Raw genomic sequence first — 21,870 nt, 5'->3', positions numbered from 1 at the left:
CGGAAGGTGGACTCAGTTTTGCATAGCTGTATTCCTATGGGGGAGGTATAGAATAGTTGTTGGGGAGAGAAAGACCATGTCCAAAGACCATGACCATTTTTTATTAAAAATTTTTTTAAGAAAGAAAATCATCAAGAGAGAAGAAATAAGGAAGAAGAAAGGCAAAATGAAGATGGGGGAGAAAGCACATCAAGATTAAGATGAGACAGTAGTGAGGATTAAAAGCAGCAATGGAGGAGTGTAGCAAGGACCAAGTTTGTGACAATAGAGAAGTTACTGTTCAATGGAGAAAGAAGATATGCAGTATCCACAGACACTCGAAGGCTCAGAATCTCTCTCATATACTGTATGGAATACTGTATCACTTAGAGTGCATTTAATTCCAAATAATGGGAAACACAGAGTGTTTTAAACAATTAAGGGAGTTTATTAGTTCATATAACTGAAAAATATCCATAGGTAGGTCAGCCTTTAGGTGCTTGATAGAGAGGTTGATGATGTTATCAAGCCTTGGTTTTGTTTCTCTGTGTTTCTCTCAGTCTGTCTTCTGTGTATCTTCTTTAGCTTTAAGCTCAGGTGGTTCCATTAGCTGATTGGACTAGCTTAGACCCTTATCCTATCTTTGGAGACTTAAAGTTGGAGTCTGCTTGCCTAGAACCGTGTAGATCCTAAAAAAGAAATCAAGAGTTTTGAGAAAAGGGCAACAGATTACAAGAACGCAACCATGAATGTTAAAGTAGGAATGCAGCCCCTGCTTCTTAGTAGTCCATGAAGACATTGACTTACATAAATTTACTCTTAATTCATCTAGCTTTCAGTATTTATTAAGTACCTCCTATGTGCCCAGTACTTACTATTCTAGGCAGTAGGATATAATATCTCATGGAGCTAACATTGTAGTGGAAAGAGACCTAGAATTAAAAAAATAAAAAGATAGTGGTAACTGTTATTTTAAAAAAACTGGTTAATGGGATAGGGTTGCTGGAAGGAGTCATAGGAGGCTTCTTTTTCTGCTGTTTTTGATTCAGTTTTATTTATTTATTTTATTTTTTTGCCGTGCGGCATGAGGGATCTTAATTCCCCTACCAGGGATCGAACCCGTGCCCCCTGCATCGGGAGCACGGAGTCTTAACCACTGGACCACCAGGGACATCCCGGAGGCTTCTTGAGGAAGTGACAGTTGTGCAGGAACCTGAGTGATGAGAAGGAAACGTGTGCAAACATCAAGGTGGAGAACGTTCCAGGCAGAGGAAACAACAAAGGCACTGAGATGGGAACAGTGGAATTTAGAAGAATAGGAAGAGAACCAGAATTTCTGGAGAGCAGTGAATGAGTGAGAAAAAGGTGTAAGATGAGGAGAGAGAGATGGATTTAAGGGTAGGTATGGTAAGGAATACGGATTGTTTTTTCCTTTTAAGAAGCAGGACTTCCCTGGTGGTGCAGTGGTTAAGAATCCACCTGCCAATGTAGGGGACATGGGTTTGATCCCTGGTCCGGGAAGATCCCACATGTCGTGGAGCAACTAACCCCGTGCTCCACAACTACTGAGCCTGCGCTCTAGAGCCCGTGAGCCACACCTGCTGAGCCCGCATGCCACAACTACTGAAGCCCGTGCGCCTAGAGCCCGTGCTCCTCAACAAGAGAAGCCACTGCAACGAGAAGCCCGTGCACCGCAACAAAGAGTAGCCCCTGCTCGCCGCAACTGGAGAAAGCCCGTGCACAGAAATGAAGACCCAATGCAGCCAAATAAATTAATTAATTTAAAAAAAACATAGTGAATATTTGTTGCATAGATGATTGGATACTGGTTGTTCTGTTCCAAACACCCCCCTTTAAGAAAAATAGAAAAGAAAGCACATCAATTAATGAATGTGATCCTCTGACAGGCAAGTTATGTTTAGTGTAACCTATTTAAGAAGTTAGAGAAATATGCAGTATATTTTAGAGAGATTTCCATTTACAAAATTAATTTGTAAATGGAGCCCTATGTCTAAGCTTTAGGGAACCCATCTCTCTTGAGCAATTCTTTTTCACAAGTCACCTTTACTGTGTAATAAAAGAAATTCTGATATGCATGACCTTGACTCATTTGTCAGATGTTCAAAAGTACATACACAGTTCACTTTTGGAACCTTTAGGTATAAAATATTTTAAATCCTTTAAAAATGTATCCTGTTTTCTTGTAGGCAACGTTAAATATCATTCACAGTGTTGTTCTCTCAGTTCTTGACAAAAACCAAAGGACTAGAGAATTGGAGGAGATTTCGCAGCAGAAGAATGCTGCAAAAGACAATTCACTGGACACAGAGGTGGCTTATTTAATCCATGAAGGCATGTTTATAAGCGATGCATTCAGTGAGAGTGAATTAACACCTATAGCAATTGACACTACCTCTCAAAGAAATGCATCTCCAAATAGTGAGCCCTGCAGCAGTGATTCGGTATCCGAACCAGAATGTACTACTGATTCTTCATCCAGCAAAGAGCAGACATCATCATCTGTTACTCCGGGAGCTGTGGATAATATGTGAGTATGGTGACTACTGCTGCCAAGTTAACAAGATTTTGAGTCATCTTATTAATGGTTCCAATAAGATTGATTATTCAGTTTATTGAGAAACCGTGTACACTTTGGTCTTTTGGAATTTAATTTAACAAAAATAAATTAATTTCCTGAAACATATCTTTTTGAAAATGTATGCAAGATAAGGAGATGAGCATTGGAAGTAATTGAGAATTGTAGAATTTTAAGGCTGGGAAGGAACGATTTAATTAAATGCCCTCAATTTGGAGAGTTTAGGTGACTTATTTAAAGTCATTAGTGGCAGAACCTGTCCTGGAACTCAGATCAGTATTTCCTTGGTTATGTTTCTTTCTTTTACTATGTCACCTTTGTATTTTGTATATAGTGAGAATCTGTTTGATTTACAATTTTCAGACATGAATTTCCAAGTGGGTTGCACTTTTTAAATATTTTAAAATATTTTTAAATATTACTCTTTTAAACTTATTTTGAAATAATTTCAAATTTACAGAAAAGTTGTCAGCATTGTACAAAAAACTCTCATATATCCTCCACCTTGCTTCCCCAGTTAATGGTTTACCACATTGCCCTCTTTCTCCGTTCCTCTCTCTTTCTTGCTCTCTTTTCGTCTCTCCTTTCTTTGTCTCTCATGTTAAAATTTTTTCTCAATTATTTGACAATAGGTTGCAGACTTGATGTTCCAAATACCTCAGTGTATATTTCCTCAATACAATAACACTCTCTTAAATAACTTTAGTATACCAATTAAAATCAAGAAAACATTGCTGCATTATTACCATCTAATGCACAGACCCCATTCAAAGTTCACCAGTTGTCCCAATAATGTTCTGAATAGGCAGAACAAAAATAAAACAGCCAATAAAATCTTTCTGGTCCAAGAACATTGTTTGTATTTTGTTATTATTAAGAATAATAAGAACTCAGTACTTTTGTTCATTATGATGTAAGTCAGCTTATAGCCCAGGAGCTTATAAAGGTTGCAGTTATGGTATAAAGTCAGCTCTAATACCTCCCCCTCCCCACCATAACTCAATCAATCAAACCCTGAACTACATATGAATAAAATTTTTTCTTCTCTGTTCTGGCTTATATTTTCACATTTATTAGTTAGGGTTCAGTCTAAAACTGCTGTTAAAAGAGATGTAAAAACATCTGTAGCTTAAACAATATAGAATTTTGTTTCTCTCCTGTAACAATTCAGAGGTAGGAGGTCCAGAGCTGAGAAGGTAGCTCTGCCATCTCATTGTGTAGTTTCCCTCTGTGTCTTAGGAGGTTTTATCATCTCATTTCAATCTGTAGCAGCAGGAAGGAGAGGACAAAGGCTGGTACTCTCCTTACTTTTTTGTTTTGTTTTAACCTTTTAATTGGAATGTGATGTACATATAGGGAAATGGACCAGTTATAAGTGTTCAGCTCAATTTATTATAACAAAATGAACACCCTGGTGTAATCACCAAGGTTAAGAGATAGAACATTACCAGCTCTCTAGAAGCCCCCCCTTGCCACTATGCTTTCACTTCCCCCCCAAAAAACCATTAAAACTATTGGTTTTTCCAGGTTTTAAACTTTATGTAAATGGAACCATAAATGGAATCATGTTCTTTAGTCTCTAATTTCTTTCATTCCACATTATATTTGTGATATTTTTCTAAGTAGTTGTATGCAGCAGTAGTTTATTTGTGCATAAATATTCCACTTCTGACTATACCACGATGTATTTATCATTTTGTTGTTGATGAAATTTGGATTATTTTCAGTTTGATTGTTGTGAACATTCTTGTAGATGTCTTCAGTGTACATGACATAAGTATTTCTGTTGAATATATACCTAGGAATGAATAAGTATTGTGAATAGTCAGTTTAACTAATGCCAAACGATTTCCCAAAGGATTGTACTCCTTTACAATCCTATCAGCTGTGTGGAAGCATTCCTATCACTCCACATCTTCATTCACTCTTGGTATTGTCAGTCTTTTACATGTTAGACATTTTGGTGGATATGTCACAGGTATAGTAGTTTAAATTTTTATTTCCCTGATGATTGGTAAGAGGGCACTTTTCATATATTTATTGGCTGTTTGGATATCCTCTTCTGTGAAGGCCCTATTCAAATCTTTGCCCACTTCTCTATTGGTTTACCTTTTATTTCTTACTGATTTATGGGAGTTCTTTATGTAGTCCCAGCACAGCCCTTTGTCAGTTGTCCGAACTACAGGTATCTTCTCCCACTCTGTGGGTTGACTTTTCACTCTCTTATTGGGGTCTTTGGTGAACAAAAGTTCTTAATTTTAGTATCTTATGATTCAATCTTTCCTTTTATGGTTTGTGCTTTTTTGTGTGTCCTATTTAAGAAATCTTTCCCTAACCTAAGACTTTGATGATATTCTCTTATGTTTTTTTCTGGAAGCTTTGTTGCTGTCCCTTTCACATTTAGATCCACAATCCATCTGGAATTGATTTTTGTGTATAGTGTGAGGTTGTTGTCTTTTCCCTCATGTAGATATCTTTTTAACTTCACACCATTTATTGAAAAGACTGTCTTACCCATTGCTCTATAGTGCCACTCTTGTCTTAAATTAAATATTCATATATGTATGAGTCTGTTTCTAGATTCTGTTTTGTTCACTTGTCTGCTTTGCACCAGTACCATTAAGTAAAATTGTATTAGTTATGATCGCTTTTTTTTTTTTTTTTTTCGGTACGCGGGCCTCTCACTGTTGCGGCATCTCCCGTTGCGGAGCACAGGCTCCGGATGCGCAGGCTCAGCGGCCATGGCTCACGGGCCCAGCCACTCCGCGGCATGTGGGATCTTCCCAGACCGGGGATCGAACCCGTGTCCCCTGCATCGGCAGGCAGACTCTCAACCACTGCGCCACCAGGGAAGCCCTATGATCACTTTTTAATTAGTCTTAATATCTGGTAATTTCTCCTACCTTTTATTCTTCTTCCAGTATGACTTATTTAAGTTGAAAATTCATATACCTTTTAGATTTGTTAGTTCCCTGTTGCTTTCACATAAATTTGTTCATGTTTTTTCCTTTCTTTCTTTTTAAGAGCACAATTCAGAATTTGCAGTTCCACATCCTAGTGGCTAGAATATTATCACATGTCTATATCTAGCTGTAAGAGAGGCTTGAGAAATAGTCTATAGCTTGTTGGCTATTTGATAGCTGAAACTATTATGGCAGAAGTGAGAAACGATATTAAAAGATAGCTAGAAATCTGCTGTACTATTTGAAATTCCTTTAAATCAAATGCAGCCTCATAGTTTTTATCCCTCCCCTCCCACCTCCATTGTGGCTCACTATACACTCTGGAGCTTCTCTGGCTTTCCACAATGGCATGCTCCCATAGCATGATAATAGAGGTTCTGTAGGTGGTTTCTTCTGTGTTTCATAGGCACATAAATGTCTGGGAACTACCCACCCCCAAGGGGCAGTGGATTGATTGAGTATATTTATACACATGACCCTAACTAGTTCTTTCTTGTATCAAGTGTTTTTGCAGTATGTAATTGTGTCATAGATGCAGTACATGCAGAAATGATGTCTGATTTTTTATCTATGTTAGTGGTAGATTTTCCATATTTTCTTACATTATCAAAATAATCTACAACTTTGTAAGTTTATTCCAATGCAGACATGGGCACAAAAGAGTAAATAATTTACCATGCAGGAAATGGGAAAGGAAAAATAATGGAAAGGATTAGAAAGTTTTGTAGGTTTTTAAAATTTTTTATTTGAAATTAAATAGTGGTTAAAATAAAAACATATAAAGTTTACCATCTTAGCCATTTCTAAGTGCACAGTCCAGTAGTGGTAAATATATTCATACTGTTGTACAACCAATCTCCAGATCTTTTTCTTCTTGCAAATCTGAAATCCTATGCACATTAAGCAACAACTCCCCATTTCCTTCCCTACTAATCCCCTGGCAACCACTCTTCTACTTTCTGTCTCCATGAGTTCAACTACTCTAGGTACTTCATATAAGTGGAATCAAACAGTATTTGTCCTTTTGTTTAGCATATTGTCTTTAAGGTTCATCTATGTTGTAGCATGTGTCAGAATTTCCTTCTTTTTATAGGCTCAGTAATATTCCATTGTATGTATATATCACATTTTATCCATTTATCTGTCAGTGGACTCTTGGATTGCTTCCATCTCTTGGCTGTTATGAATAGTGCTACTGTGAACATGGGTGTTTGAGATCCTGCTTTCAGTTCTTTTGTGTACCTAGCCAGAAGTAGAATTACTGGATCATGTTTGTGAGGTTTTGTTTTTTGTTTTTTGCTTTTCCCTATTAACGTGAAAGAGATCCATTAGACTTAAATTTTTTAAAATCTTTTTAAAAAGCAAAATTACAAACAAATAAATGATTTTTTTAGAAAACCAAACTTCCTAGCTTTTTGGATTGTCACCCTACTTTCTTAAAGACTTTAGTTGGGTTTTTTTTTTTTTTTTTGCTATTTCCTGTTTATATCTTTATGAATTGGTGGCATATTGGTAAGAGTTCCAAATTCTTAGTTATTCCCTTACGTAGGGGCAAATTTTAGAAATCCTTCAGAAAATCGAATTTAGAATTGAAATAAAATTTTAACTTTGAAATTTAAGCCAACAGTTTTATGGGAGCTGGTATTGAAATAGCACTTGGACTGTTTATATAGAAGGAAATGTTACAGTAGAAGAAGCTTATCAGATTAGAAATAGAATTAGACTAATTCTGGGTTCTAGTCCCACCCTCTTAACCTTGTGACCTTGGGTAGATCACTTAAACTTTCAGGATTCAGTATCCTCATCTGTAAAGTAGAAATTTATCTATCTGCCTCAGAGTGTGAGAACCAAGCAAGATACTGTATCTGAGAGTATTTAAAAAATATTTATCCATCCATTATTTTAAAGCACTAGTAACTAAATTTAATGATATAACTTTAAAGGATAGCAGCTAATAACTTTCTTTAATACCTTAACCCAGTGAGAGTAGTGGTTTGCCTCAAATTAATATACATCAGATCCTCTTTGAAATATCTTTGAAAGTTATTTTAATTCAACTGAAACGGAGAAAAATTATGCTAAGTTACTTCACTTGGTTCATGATAACACTAAACTGACTTGTTGGCACAGAATCAGTGGTCTTTATACATGCCCTGGGGAAAAATGTATAAAAAACAGGAAGTCTTACATTTCTTCCTCAAAACTGGAATAAATGCATTACATATTATAAATACTCCTATTTAATTGTAAGTTTCTTGAGAACAGTATTCCCTCCAGTGCATAGTAGTTAAGCACAGTAAATACTCAGGAAATATTAGTTCAGTTGATCTGACTATTAATAGTCATTCATAATTATAAGTAAAAAGAGGGCCTGTTTGTTCCTTCTTTCCATTCCTTTCCTCTTCCTTCCACCATGTCATCCTAGGCACCTGTGCACAACCTGCCACAGCTACGCCCTTGTACCTAACGAGAATTTCTTTTGCTGTAGTTTTTGCAGAATTTCCAGTCAGAGTCTGAACTAAGTATTAAAAATACTACAGCAGAGAGAGAAAATTATTCTTATATAAGATTAGGGTAAAATATATTTGTGTTATCTGAGCTTGTTTATGTGATGCTGTACCACAAAAATAAAAGTATATGATACATCACAGAATTTTCCCTCAAATGTAAATTTTACAGCTTTTTGTTTTTTATTGGTAGGTCATCTATGGCGAACAGTGTGTTCACAACTTTCCTTGACTTAATCTCTTTCTATCATTTTCAGGGTCAATGAAGACATGAAATTAACTGACTTAGAGCTGGGAAAGCTGGCAAATAATGTCCAGGAGTTATTATATAGTGCCTCAGATATATGCCATGATCGAGCTGTCAAATTTCTCATGTCAAGAGCAAAGGTTAGTTGTTTTGATAAACTTTAGATATTTTATACATAGTAACATTGTTTTAAAGATCTGGAATATATCCTCGCTTGTGTCCCTATTCCACATAATGCATATTTTTAACACTTAATAAGGTACTGGTGTGGTCTGTTAAGGAGATGTTGAAATGCAAAATAATCCAAATAAAAGAAATAGAAAAAGTTAAGCATGCTTTTCAAATAAAGGATTAAAAGACTTATTTTGAAATATAATACCTTAATAATTAATTTGAAATTAATATGCTGTTTTATACATATATATGTGTATACCTAGCCAAATAATTTATTAAGAAAATTAGTTGTACTCCAATAGTATGAAAATTGTATAGTATGATCTGAATTTATTTGAGCTACTGTATTACAAAGGGATCAGAATAAAATATAGACATCTTAAACTTTTTATGCTTGATTTCTGGGACTAAAGTATTGGGAAATTTCATTTAAAATTGTTTAAAAATAATTTTTAGGAATTACTACAACTATTATAAAAACAATATTAATGTTTGTTTAAGTTGGTTTTATAGCTCATCCATATTTGGTGTTATACTATCATGATTTTTGTGTTATCTTTAAAATTTAGGATGGTTTTCTTGAGAAGCTAAATTCCACAGAATTCATAACACTTTCCAGATTAATGGAAACATTCATTTTAGAAACTGAACAGATCTGTGGAAGAAAAAGCATGTCATTACTTGGAGCACTTCAGAGCCAAGCTAATAAATTTGTAAACAGGTTTCATGAAGAGAGAAAAACCAAGCTCAGGTATTATTGCCATGTCCATTCTGTTCTTCATTTTTTTTCCCTTTTCTTTACAAAACACAATTATATTTAAAAGAGGAAACTTCATTAATTGGCCAGTTAAAACCCCTGACAGATTTTTTTCTTTTTAATTAAAGACAGATTGTGGAATTAAATTCACATTTCTTGGCTTTTGAAAGTGTAGTTAGAATGTTTAGTTCCATTAAAGTACTTACCAGGAAGATCCTAATAGATTGACTTTTCCTTTCCCACTCAAAGTGAAGTTAATTATGTTTTACCACTCTTCCTGACTAGGCTAAGAGACATAAAAAGAGAAATATTTTCTGAAACTATTCATACCATTTATGAATGATTTCAGTTTATTAAGGTGTTCAGCACTTTTTAAAGTCTAAACGTACTAACAACAGGTAATGGCCATTATTATTTAAAAACTCAATGCCTTGTATTGCATGGGCTCTACTTGAATTTAACTAAGATACATGTAGTCTTAAATATATAACAAAAGTCTTATGTACTCACTCAGCTATTCCTTTTCTTTTCACCCAAGGAGATGGTGTTGACATATTATTAAAGTTTATCTTCCTTTCTTTTTACTTTTGAATAGCCTCCTCTTAGACAATGAGCGGTGGAAGCAAGCTGATGTTCCCGCAGAATTTCAGGATCTTGTTGATTCTATAGCAGATGGAAAGATTGCTTTACCTGAAAAGAAATCAGGGGGTATGTGTACTCTTTCACACACTCTCTTTCAATTTTATATTGTCTGTTCATTTTGTAGGAGTGCTTAATATTTCTTTAATTGATAGTGCCTCTTGGGAAGCTTAGAACTAATACTCCCAGCTTAGTAAGTAGTTGATTGGAAAAGTATGTGGTAATTTATAATAATAATTTCAGATATTTATTGAGTATTAACCATATCCAAATGGATATTAACCATATCCAAGTGGACCAAGTGCTTTACATGCATTACTCCAGTTTACCCTCACAACAACCTATAATAAAGATACTATTGTTACCTTGTTTAATAGTGAGGAGGCATGAGGCTTCCAGGGGTTAAGGAATTTGGTACAAATAAAGATCTGGGATTTGAAACCAGCTTTATATAATTTCATAGCTATGTTCTTAACCACTGTACCATAGTGTTTAGAGACATGTATTCTTTTATTGGACACTAGTATGCTTCTACTATGTGTCAAATGTTGAGACATAGGTAAAAGGTATAATTTTACATTAAAAGGTCTAAGTCTGATGAAAAATATATTTATTATCAATCACAAGTAATGTAGTAGTGATATGATAGAGAAAACCAAAATATAAAGAACTGTAGAATAAGAAAACTATGAAGGAGACTACAAAGGAAGGGCAGAGAGGTAGGACAATCCAGAAAAACACAGAAGTTAAAAAATTAGAGTTTCAAGAAGAAAATTTTCATTTGTATCAAATGTCAGTTGGGTCTCTTATGAAAGACATGCAGTGGCTAGAGATATTTTTGTATATTAGTTAAAGTGGCATTGTCATGGGTTAATAATATAAACTCGGGCTTCCCTGGTGGCGCAGTGGTTGAGAGTCCACCTGCCGATGCAGGGGACACGGGTTCGTGCCCCGGTCTGGGAAGATCCCACATGCCGTGGAGCGGCTGGGCCCATGAGCCATGGCCGCTAAGCCTGCGCGTCCGGAGCCTGTGCTCCGCAACAGGAGAGGCCACAACAGTGAGAGGCCTGCGTACTGCCAAAAAAAAAAATAATAAATAATAATAATAATAATAAAAACTTATGTACAACTCATCCTGTAATACCAGATTTGAAATTATGAAGTTCTTGAATAATTTTTAAAGTGTTTTTTTTTTGTTGTTTTTAATAAATTTTTATTTATTTATTTATTTTTGGCTGTGTTGGGTCTTCGTTGCTGAGCACAGGCTTTCTCTAGTTGCGTGAGCAGGGGCTACTCTTCATTGTGGTGTGCAGGCATCTCATTGTGGTGGCTTCTCTTGTTGCAGAGCAAGGGCTCTAGGCACGCGGGCTTCAGTAGTTGTGGCTCGCAGGCTCTAGAGAGCAGGCTCAGTAGCTGTGGTGCACGGGCTTAGTTGCTCCGCAGCATGTGGGATCTTCCTGGACTAGTGCTCCAACCCGTGTCCCCTGCAATGGCAGGTGGATTCTTAACCAGTGTACCATCAGGGTAGTCCATATACCCTGCTTCTGTCTTTTGTTTTCCTCTGAGAAAGAAGAAAGGATATGCTATTAGAAATCCATTAACATTTTACTAGTTCATGCAGAGTTAAGGATCCTTGGTTATTATTCATGCACCCATCATCTATTTATTGAGTTACTAGGTACTTAGCTAGGCACTGGGGAGATGAAGTTTAATGGATAGCAGTTCATATTAATTTGATGCTTACCTGATGCTAGACAGTTTTTTCTAAGCACTTTACATAGTTATCTCATTTACAGATCCATGAGCTAGACACTGTTAGTATTCCCATTTAACAAATATGGAAACTGAGGCACAAAGAGGTTAAGCAACATGCCTAAGGTTACCTGGCTAGGAAGTGGTAGAGCTGGGATCCAGCTGCAGGCAGACTGACTTTAGGGCCCTTCCTCTTAACTACTGTGCTAAGCCATTTCTCTGCAGTATTGAGAATTGGTTAAGATACAACCCCTGTCCTCAAAAAAACTTAATCTGACATACAGAGTGAATTGTGATTGGAAATTATATCACACTGAATTTCTTTCCTTGAAAGAGATGAGGAAGTAGATATTTAATGTCTTAGAACAAAAGGATTTGAAGCTTAGGGAAGCACGATGACTTACTTGCGCATGGTAATCTGTTTAATTTGGCTGATTCAGGACAGTAATCCAGTCCACTGTTCTTTTCACCTCAATATGCTGAATTTTGTTTTTTAATGATAAGAAATACCACGTGCTGAAAATAAAGTAACTTTTGGATTAAAATCTTGAAAAGTAATACATAATCTCTCCATTGAATTTAGGAATTAAGTTGTACTCTAAGGGTTATAATAAAGAAAAGATAACCAGTTGAAATGCTAGTTCTGCCTTTCCCAACTAATGACATTCTTTTTCCTTTACTTCTTATCGATCATCTGCCATGTGCCAGACCTAGAGGATAGCCAGTTCGTAAGCATTATCTCTTTCAGTAACAACACTGAAAGGTAGATATTGTTGTCCATGTCTAATGGATACAGATATTGAGATTCAAAAGAAGTAATTGGCCTAGTCTTGCATTCAGTAATTGGCAGTACTGGAATTCAAATCCAGATTTCTCTGATTCCAAATGCAGTATACTTTATTTACTTTGTGCTGAATTGTTTCCCAAGAAGTAGATTTATTTGCAGAAATGAGATAGTTTCAGGCCCTGAATAGGAACTTTTTCAGTTTTGTCCAGTTTAAATTTTTTATCCAATATTTTGTTTCATCTTATACCCATGTCTCTTTATTCGCTTTACTCTCTAGCTACAGAAGAAAGGAAACCAGCTGAAGTTCTCATTGTCGAGGGACAACAGTATGCTGTTGTTGGGTGAGTGACATGTTTTTCTTCATTAGTTGAATCAAGTATTTAAAACTTAGGTCTTTTATTTACCCCTTGATGTGAATTGGAAATTTTGGATTAACAATTGTAAATCTTACAAAGAATTTTAAAGAAATTTTATGGATTCCTTTTTATTTTTCTATATTTTGTAGTATTCTATATCCATTAGGACTACACTGGCTTAACAAAAAAAGGGGTTGGTTGATTTTTCTCATGTAACAAGAACCTAGAGGTACATAATCCAAGGGTGCTATAGTGGCTCCATGATGTTATAAGTGTCTCAAGCTCTTTCTGTCTTTTTTTCCTGCAACTTCTTTAGTGTGTAGTATACAGCATAGTAGTTGAAGTTGTGAGCTCTGGAGTCAGACTGCTTAGGTTTGAGTCCCAGCAGCTCTGTTACTTTGTGGCCTTGGGCAAGTTACTCTGTGTGCCTCAGTTTCCTTATTTATAAAACAAAATGTGGATAATAGTACTATACTTAGAATTATTGTGAAATTAAACAGATAATTCATGTAAAGAATCTAGCACAGTTCTAGTACCTAACAAGAAGTTGATAGTTGTTGGTAGTTATTTCCATTATCATCATTTGTCATTAGGTCTTTTACCAAAAACAGTATTTCAAATTCAAGTTAACTAAGAAAAATATAAATTCCAGTGTTGTTTGTCTAGTACTATATGCCTTTTATTAAATGGGTAGTTAAGATAATATCTTCACATACTTTAATTTTAATAACACTTCATAGTTTAGATATTTTCATATATATGATCTCATTTGATCTCTACAACCATTTGTACAATAGACATTTCAGGGATTATTGTTCCCTTTCTACAGTTAAGAGAATTGGAGCTTAGAAGTTTAAGTAGTTAATATAAAATTACCCAAATGGAGCCAGAATTAGAATAAAAATCTAGCTCCCAAGATCTACACCAGAATTCTTTTTCACTTCTTTGTTTCTTGTCACTAAGTAAGTCTTTTCTGAAATAGTCATCCTTTCCAGGAAGAATGAATGATCCTCTCTTTGTAACTCTCTGTGCCTCTCTCATGGCACTTTCTGGTTAGTCTCTGAATTCCTCAAAGATGGGGATCATATCTTACCATTTTAATTTTTCTTAGCACCTAATAAGCACTCAAATAGTGTGTATAGAATTTATGCTTTTTCTCATCCTGTATATTATCCACAACTCTGGAGTGCACCCATTGTAAGCTAAAGCTTCCATTCCTTTCTTCTCTGGAGTTCTTTTCCATTTCTGGTGGGACAGAGCTTTTTTCAACCTCCCTATAATCTTAGTCCTTCAATCTAATCATGATTTCTTACCTTAATTACCCATTGCAGTTGGCCCTCTACATCCATGGGTTCCACATCCAACCAACCAGGATGCAGAACCCACGGATATAGAGGGAAGACTTTACTATGCCATTTTATATAAAGGACTTGAGCATGCATGGTTTTTGGTATCCATGCGATGTCCTGGAACCAATGCCCTGTGGATACTGAGGAAGGACTGTGTCTTGTTACTCTTCCCTTGCTTGATGGAAATGGTCCCCTCTAGCTATCTGGCTTTCTTGCTCTTTAGGCAAAGAGGCTTCTGCCAAAAAACTGAACTCCCTGGCTAAAGGTGGAGTATTATATCTTCAGAGAGAAAATTACAAAAGATAAGCAATGGACTCCTGCCCAGTAAAGCAGACTCTAGGACTATGCATGGAGAGTAATATATGGTCTGACAATTAAGCTGTTATAAAGGCTAGATACTCTTCTTCTTGAGTCACTGCTCTCTTCAGACTTTCATAAAACATTAGTTTACATGGATCACTCATTTCTGAGGATCTCATTGAATTTAGATGTGCTGTAATGAATGGCTCTTTCTCCCTTAGTTTCAACCTTATTTAACCTCCCGATAGTGCCTCTTTTTAGCTTATGACATGTCCTGATAATGAGCTGATAACTTTCTCATCTTTGGAGACGCTTTTGTGATTTACCAATAAACTTCTTAGAAAGTATATTGTTCTTAGAAGCCACAGTTTATCTTTCATCTCACTAAGAAAATCTAGACTAGGTTCCCTTCGTTAATTCAACATTTATGAGGACCTACTACATAATCAGAAACACTGGTTAAGCTTTTTTCAGTGTTTCTAAATTGGCCAAGGAATGGGCTATCTGCCTTATGGAAGAGACTTACCTTAGTGTGAATGTCACACAGAGAGTGATGTGCTCACAACACAAAATTTAAGGAGGTACCCTTTTTCAGTGTCATGCAAGTGATTACCTTGCAATTGCACAACCCTGAAATTGAGTGCCTCCTTAATTTTACACTCTAGGGATTTTCTGTTGCCTTACCCTAAGTCCCTACTCTGTTGCACTTATAGGTAAAACACATAATTTAACAGTTACCAAGATCAATATTGATTTTTATATGCCAAATCAGTTTGATTTTTCTTGTTTTGAGTGTCTACTGGGTCATCTTTCTTTTTTTGTAGAACCGTATTGCTGTTGATAAGAATTATCCTTGAATATTGCCAGTGTGTGGATAATATCCCATCTGTTACTACTGACATGCTCACTCGTCTATCAGATTTATTGAAGGTGTGTATGATTTCACTCCTATGGAAAAAATAGTTGGAAGAAGTAATTCATTAGGGCGTGAGTAATCTTCCAACTCTAAGACATTTCAAGGTTAAGCTATCTTTAAGACATTAATTTTGTGACATTTGATTGTGGTTGAACACAACATGTTATTTGAAGGAGGCCACCTGCTTCCTTCTCACTCCACATTTAGTGATTCCTCATTACACCCATAGAGTTGTTAATGATATCGGAGACAGGAGATGATTTGTTCGTTAGGTGCTGAACATGACTGAGGCCACTTAGGTCAAAAAACCTGGACTGGTTTCAAATGTGCATGGAAGGAATTCACTGAACTTTACAAAATTCATCTCACTAAGGTTAGAGATTTTTCTTAAATCATTATTTCAGAACCATTGATGTAAAATGAAACTGTGGTGATAGTGTTATTCAGCCATTTCATATTAACAGATATTTTAAACTGCTAGCCTACAGAAAAGGCTTTATTTTTTTCAAATACCTAATCTATCAATTAATTCTGTCCCAAAGTTAACTTGTCATATTTTAGTTCAGAAAGATTTTGTTACCCTTTCGAAAGTAGGACTATCCAATTAGTATGACTGAAACAACTAGTTTTGTGAATGCCAATTAAAGATTAATTTCTGAACAACTGATTTTTAGAATTTCTCAACTTTTTCCCTACCAGACTGTAAATATTATCATTTGGGAACACCCCTTGCCTTTTTTTTTTTTTTTTTTTTTGTCATTACATAAACAGATCCTAATTGCTCCTACTAGAAAAACTCATTTGGTCCTTCAATGAGAGGAAAGAGGAATGTATTTTTAGAATTAACACATTGCCAGCATATAAAGAATAGTTTTTAATAAATTGTTGGGTTTTTTTTTTCTTCCTTTGTTAGTACTTCAATTCGAGAAGTTGCCAGTTAGTTCTTGGAGCTGGTGCACTGCAAGTTGTTGGACTAAAAACAATAACTACAAAAAATTTGGGTATGGATTTTTGCATTTAATTCACATGCTGAGGCATTACAGTGATGTCACTATACTTACGTTTTATTATACCTGATGTTTTTATGCCTCTAACTAAAGCCTCTAAAAGTAACAATGTCACTTTCTTATGTATTGCCATAACTGAAAAATAACTTCTGGAGAAATGTTATGAGGAATTTTCACTCCAATAAATATAAGTTACTAGAAAGTTGCACTATTGTAAAAAAATGTTAAAATGTAATACGTATGAAGTACGTATGTATATATGGGGTGAAAGGTATCTGAATGTCAGAAGAGAATCTGTTGTCCCATTAGCTTCCTCATGCCAGTATTACTCACAACTTGAGTCCATTGGAAAAGCAGCATAATTCATTACATCATTCAATACCAACTGATTTTCTTAAACAAAAAATATGAAATATGTTGCTTCCTGTTACTGTTCTTCATTTATGTAATAAACTGGGGTCTGTATAAAATTAATTGATATTTTTTACATAATTTGATAGGTAATTAAATACCTTAAATACCAGCTAATACCTTTCTTTTTCTCCATGGTATGTCTACCTCCCGGATCTTCAGCTCTTTCTTCACGCTGTTTGCAGTTAATCGTGCACTACATTCCTGTGATCAGGGCTCATTTTGAAGCTCGACTGCAGCCTAAGCAGTATAGTATGCTTAGGCATTTTGATCATATCACTAAGGTACCTCTCCATGTATTTTCTACTGGAGTTTCATAAATTTAACTCCTTAATTGTTAAGTGTTTTAGATGTGTCCCAGGGACTTTAAAATACAACGTTATTTCTCATTACAGGACTACCATGACCACATAGCTGAAATATCAGCTAAGCTTGTAGCGATAATGGATAGCTTATTTGACAAGCTGTTATCTAAGGTAATAATTTACGGAAATTATTAGGCTTTGCTTGAAAGCGTTGTGACTTTTCACAGTTGTCTAACAAATCAAAATTGTTCCGGGTTTAGGGAAAAACTCAAATGTTCAGATCACCCAAATAGTTGATATTCATTTCCTAAGGGACTTGGGGGTAGGGGTGGGGGAAGATGATTTCAAGGATGATAGAAACCCTATATAGAAGTAATTTTATATTAGCTGCATTGAAAATTGTCTTCAAAGCATATTTTAGTCTGAAAGCCTTCCAGAGACAGAATTGAGAAAATAAACATTAAATTATTTGTGGTAAAGTGTGTTATTTTATTTTCCAGGCTAAGAAGGCAGAGCCTGAGGTGCTCTCTTATTTCCGTCATAGATATTCAATTTCAGTACTTGTTTCTTATTTGCTTCCCATTCCACATAGGTCATTAAAAGGAGCACTGTTTTCCAAAAAATTCTCAATTGCACTGGGAGGGTATCTTCAGAAAAATGTCACTTAATCAGCCCTAGTCACTTTTGCCCTATCCCTCACTCTTTAATTTCCCTAAATTATTCAGTACATGTCTTAGAGAGAAAGCAGAAGTCTCATACCTTGAAAGTTTGAAGGTTTATTTAGTTTATACTTTTGCCCCAGAGTATTTTTAGAGTAATCTTATAAAGCAAGACCCTTTGATGTGCTTTTCCTTCTACTTGGATCCTTCAGATTCTGAGATGGCAAGAGCAGCAGGCACATAAAAATTATAAAAAGACAAGATAAAGTGGTGCCCATTCACACCCAAATCTTTGAAGTTGACAGTGAGAAGGAGTGATTGGAAAATAAGATTGCATTTGTTTAATGTTAAGTTCTCAAACATTTTGGTCATAGGACCCCCTTTACATTCTTAAGAATAATTGAGGACCCCAAAGAGCTTTTTTTATGCAAATATACTTATCAGTAAGTACCATATTAGAAATTAAAACTAAAAAAATTTAAAACACATGAATACATAAACACACGTTTGATTAGCCTTCAGAATGACATCACAGGTCATCTAAAAATCCCCACCATTCAATCATGAGAGACTGCAAGTAAATAATATTAATCTTAGTATTATTATGAAAATGGTTTTTACCTCACATATTCTCTGAAAGAGCCTCTGACTCCCAGGTGTCCCCAGACCACACTTTGAGAAACTCTGACGTAGTTAGTATATAGTATAGATGCTTTATGCTTTTCTTTTAAGAATCTTAAGGAATTTATAGTTATGTGCAAACATACCTATGTTATTTTATGCCTTCTAAGTTTCTAGTTTTGTATGGAGAAAAATTATTGGTTAGAAATTCTCTATTTTCTTCATGGTTGCCAAGTACAAGCTAAATGCAAAAGCAGTTCTATTCCACCAGTTTCCTTTTTGATACATGACATTCTTCTGTGTACCAAAAGTCAATGAATAATGCACTGTGACTACCTTCAAGAAGTTTATCATCTAACAAGGCAGAGGATTTAACACCTAATAATGTAGAGTAAGGTAAATATTAAATAGTGAAACTAGTAATAAGCTGGGGAGTAGAATGAAGCAAAACCAAAAAAGTGCTGGTACTCTTAAAACCTTGACTTTTTTCTATCATGTTGGTCATCCAAAGTCTATGAACAGGAATTGGGACTATGGCTAGACTTTTTCCTGTAACAATTCATTGCATTCTTTTTTCTCTCTTTCTTTCTTTTTGGTAAAGAAAAATAAAGAAAATTATTTAATGAGCTTCCCATATATTTATCAACTATATTTAACAGTCATTAACATTTTTCTTTTTTTGCTAAAATATTTTATAGTTAATTTGAGGCACTATAATATTTCATCCGTAAATACTTGGGTGTATATTTCTAAAAACTAGGGAGGGATACTTTTTTATATAATCACACTACTATATCACACCTAACAGAATTGCATATTGCATTTGGTTATTATGTCTCTTAACTCTTTTATAAATTTCAAACACCTCCCTCCCCATTTTTTATGTCATTTTTTAAATCTCAAGAGTGTGCCTAGACATTTGTAACTTAGTGTTTTCTCTGCTACCTTCCTCACTGATGACTTTTCCTGTTACCCTGACATGTTACATTTTCCCTGTATTATCAAGTCTCTCTTTACCACTTCCTGCCCTACTTGCTTCCATGGATTGCCCAGGAGTTTGGCCCTGTTTTTAATTCACACCAAAATAGCAGACAGTGTTTGATTTGGGTTAGTCTCTCAATTTTTCGCTTTTCGTTTTCTTATCAGGAATTTTAATTTGGGGAAAGAAGAATAACACAGTAATAAAATATAGGCTGATTATAAGAAGCTAATAAACAAGGGTACCTTTCCTTGGGTAGAATGAAACATTAACATCTAATTATACTACTGGCTAGACTAATGTCCCAGCCACCATTCATTCATTCATTGAGTTAAATCGTGTTAGGTTAACAATGATACACAAGGGTGAAAAAGCCTTTGATCTTGTCCTCATATAGTAAAATATCTAGTAGGATAATTATATCAATAACTTTAACAGGAGGTAGATTAAAATATCGTAAGTAAGGAATCGATTCAATACTATTGGAGCTTTTATTGTTTTGAAAGAGATGGTTGTCAGCTGGGGAGGGAGATCTGGGAAAGCTTTATGGATGAGGCATGCATATAAGTTTTGCTTTTAAAGATAGATACAATTAGAGCAAATGAAGTTGAGGCGAAGAGATACTCTGAGGTTACAGCATGAACAGACATGTTGGTAGGAATCCTAAGAAGGAAGTTTAGTGTTGGGTTTTGGAGTCAGGTAGACCTAAATTCAAATTCCATGTTTGTCACACAGTCACTGAAGAACCTCGGGCAAATTATTAATCTCCTTAAGCCTCGGTTCCTATCTCTAAATGAGGATAATAATAAAGCCTCATAAACTTGTAGTGAAGATTTATGAGATAATATATGTGGAGCACTTTTCTTTTATCATATATCTGACTATAGCCAGTTCCAATAAATGTTGACTGCTAATGCTTTTGCTGTTGTTATTAATAATAACAAAGGTAAGTAATTCCATTTAGCTAATGTATTAGGGTGGGTAAACCCAGGAGTGGGAGATATGTTGGAAAGATAGTTCAGAGCTTTGACCATCAATGGAAAGCTAAGCAATTTAAGTCAAGTTTATGGAGGTATAATTTACATTCAGTAAAATTCATCCTTTCTAAGTATATAATTTGGTGGATATTAACATGTATATGTAGTAGAACTACCACAATCAAGATACAGAACAGTACCATCACTGTTGGCATTTTTGCAGTTAATCCTTTTCCCGACATCCCCAAACCATGACAACCACTGATCTGATTTTCTTCCATATACTTTTGCCTTTTCCAGAATGTCCTATAAATGGAATTATACAGAATGTAACCTCTTGTCCCAGGTTCCTTTCATTTAGCATGACGCTTTTGAAATTCATGGATGTTATAGCAGGTGTTAATGGCTTGTTCATTTTTATTATAGAGTGATATCGATTGTATGGATGTAGTATTATTTGTTTATCCATTCATCAATTGATAGCTGTTTGGGTTTTCTCCAGTTTCTGGCTGTTATGAATAATGCCACTATATACATTCATGGGCACATCTTTGTGTGGACATGTGTTTTCATTTCTTTTGTGTAAATACCTTGGAGTATATTGATGGTGGCATAGAAATGTAAAACTGCCAAATTATTTTCCAAAGTGACGATACAATTTTATATTCTACTTGTGATGTACAAGAGTTCTAGGTACTCTTTATCTTCACCAGCACCTTCTATTGTCTCTCTGTTTTTTAATGTTAGTCTTCTAAGTAGGTCTGTATTGAGTGATATCTCATTGTGGTTTTAATTTATATAATGACCAATATGTTGAGTATCTTTTCATGTGTTAGTTTGCCATCCATACTTTTTCTCTGGCAAAATGTTCAAATTTTTTTGCTCATTTTAAAAAATTGGGTTATCTTCTTATTGAGTTTTAAGAGTTCTTTATATATCCTAGATACAAGTCCTTTATCAAGTAAGTATTTTCTCCCAGTCTATGGCTTACCTTTTCATTTTCTTAAGTGTCTTAAAAAGAGCAGTTTTTAACTTGGGTGAACTCCAGTTTATCAGTTTTTTCTTTTATTATTCATGCTTCTTGTGTCTTATCCCAATAACTTTTTGTCACCCAAGTTACAAAGATAATTTCCAGTGTTTTCTTCTAGAAGCACTATTGTTTTAGGTTTTATATATAAGTCCATGATCTATTTTTTAGTTGATTTTTTTATATAGTGTGAAGTATGAATCAATGTTCATTTTTTTGGATAGTTCCAACACCTTTTGTTGAAAAGACTGTCCTTTCTCTATTGATACCTTTGTTGAAAAATCAGTCGACTATTTTTGTGTGGCTGTATTTTTGGACTCTCTGTTCTGTTTTATTGACTTATATGTCTGTCTTTACACTAGTAACACACTGTCTTAACTACTGTAGCATTATTATAAGTCTTGAAATTAGGTAATGTGAGTCCTTGGATGTGGAGCCTTCTCAGTGTTTTCACTCCTCCTCCAATTGTACCCAGCCTCTGCTTTGATTGGTGTAGGATTCTGGGCTTAAGATGTTTTTCTCCCTTTCCTCAGAACCAGGCATGTTTTGTTTCTACCCCTCA

General features: G+C 35.1%; 1 protein-coding gene across 5 annotated transcripts in view; it reads left to right on the top strand.

The window, feature by feature from the left end:
• The window catches only part of VPS54 (VPS54 subunit of GARP complex), a 104,234-nt gene that overhangs the window by 69,680 nt on the left and 12,684 nt on the right, over nucleotides 1–21,870 (top strand). For 4 of the 5 annotated variants that reach the window (XM_082642258.1, XM_082642260.1, XM_082642257.1 and 1 more), the window contains exons 12-20: nucleotides 2,187–2,527; nucleotides 8,303–8,432; nucleotides 9,036–9,217; nucleotides 9,819–9,931; nucleotides 12,679–12,742; nucleotides 15,231–15,336; nucleotides 16,236–16,323; nucleotides 16,903–17,024; nucleotides 17,136–17,216. In XM_082642258.1, coding sequence (XP_082498384.1) covers nucleotides 2,187–2,527; nucleotides 8,303–8,432; nucleotides 9,036–9,217; nucleotides 9,819–9,931; nucleotides 12,679–12,742; nucleotides 15,231–15,336; nucleotides 16,236–16,323; nucleotides 16,903–17,024; nucleotides 17,136–17,216 — 1,227 coding nt within the window. Of the gene's footprint in view, nucleotides 1–2,186; nucleotides 2,528–8,302; nucleotides 8,433–9,035; nucleotides 9,218–9,818; nucleotides 9,932–12,678; nucleotides 12,743–15,230; nucleotides 15,337–15,594; nucleotides 15,696–16,235; nucleotides 16,324–16,902; nucleotides 17,025–17,135; nucleotides 17,217–21,870 lie in introns of those variants that run through there. The other variant, XR_014295880.1, reaches the window with a different exon arrangement.

The sequence above is a fragment of the Mesoplodon mirus genome (genome assembly GCF_964341445.2).
Source record: "Mesoplodon mirus genome assembly, chromosome: 14".
In the NCBI taxonomy this organism is placed as follows: Eukaryota; Metazoa; Chordata; class Mammalia; order Artiodactyla; family Ziphiidae; genus Mesoplodon; species Mesoplodon mirus.
Note: the sequence above shows the minus strand (reverse complement) of the source record. Positions and strands in the feature narration are given on the sequence as shown.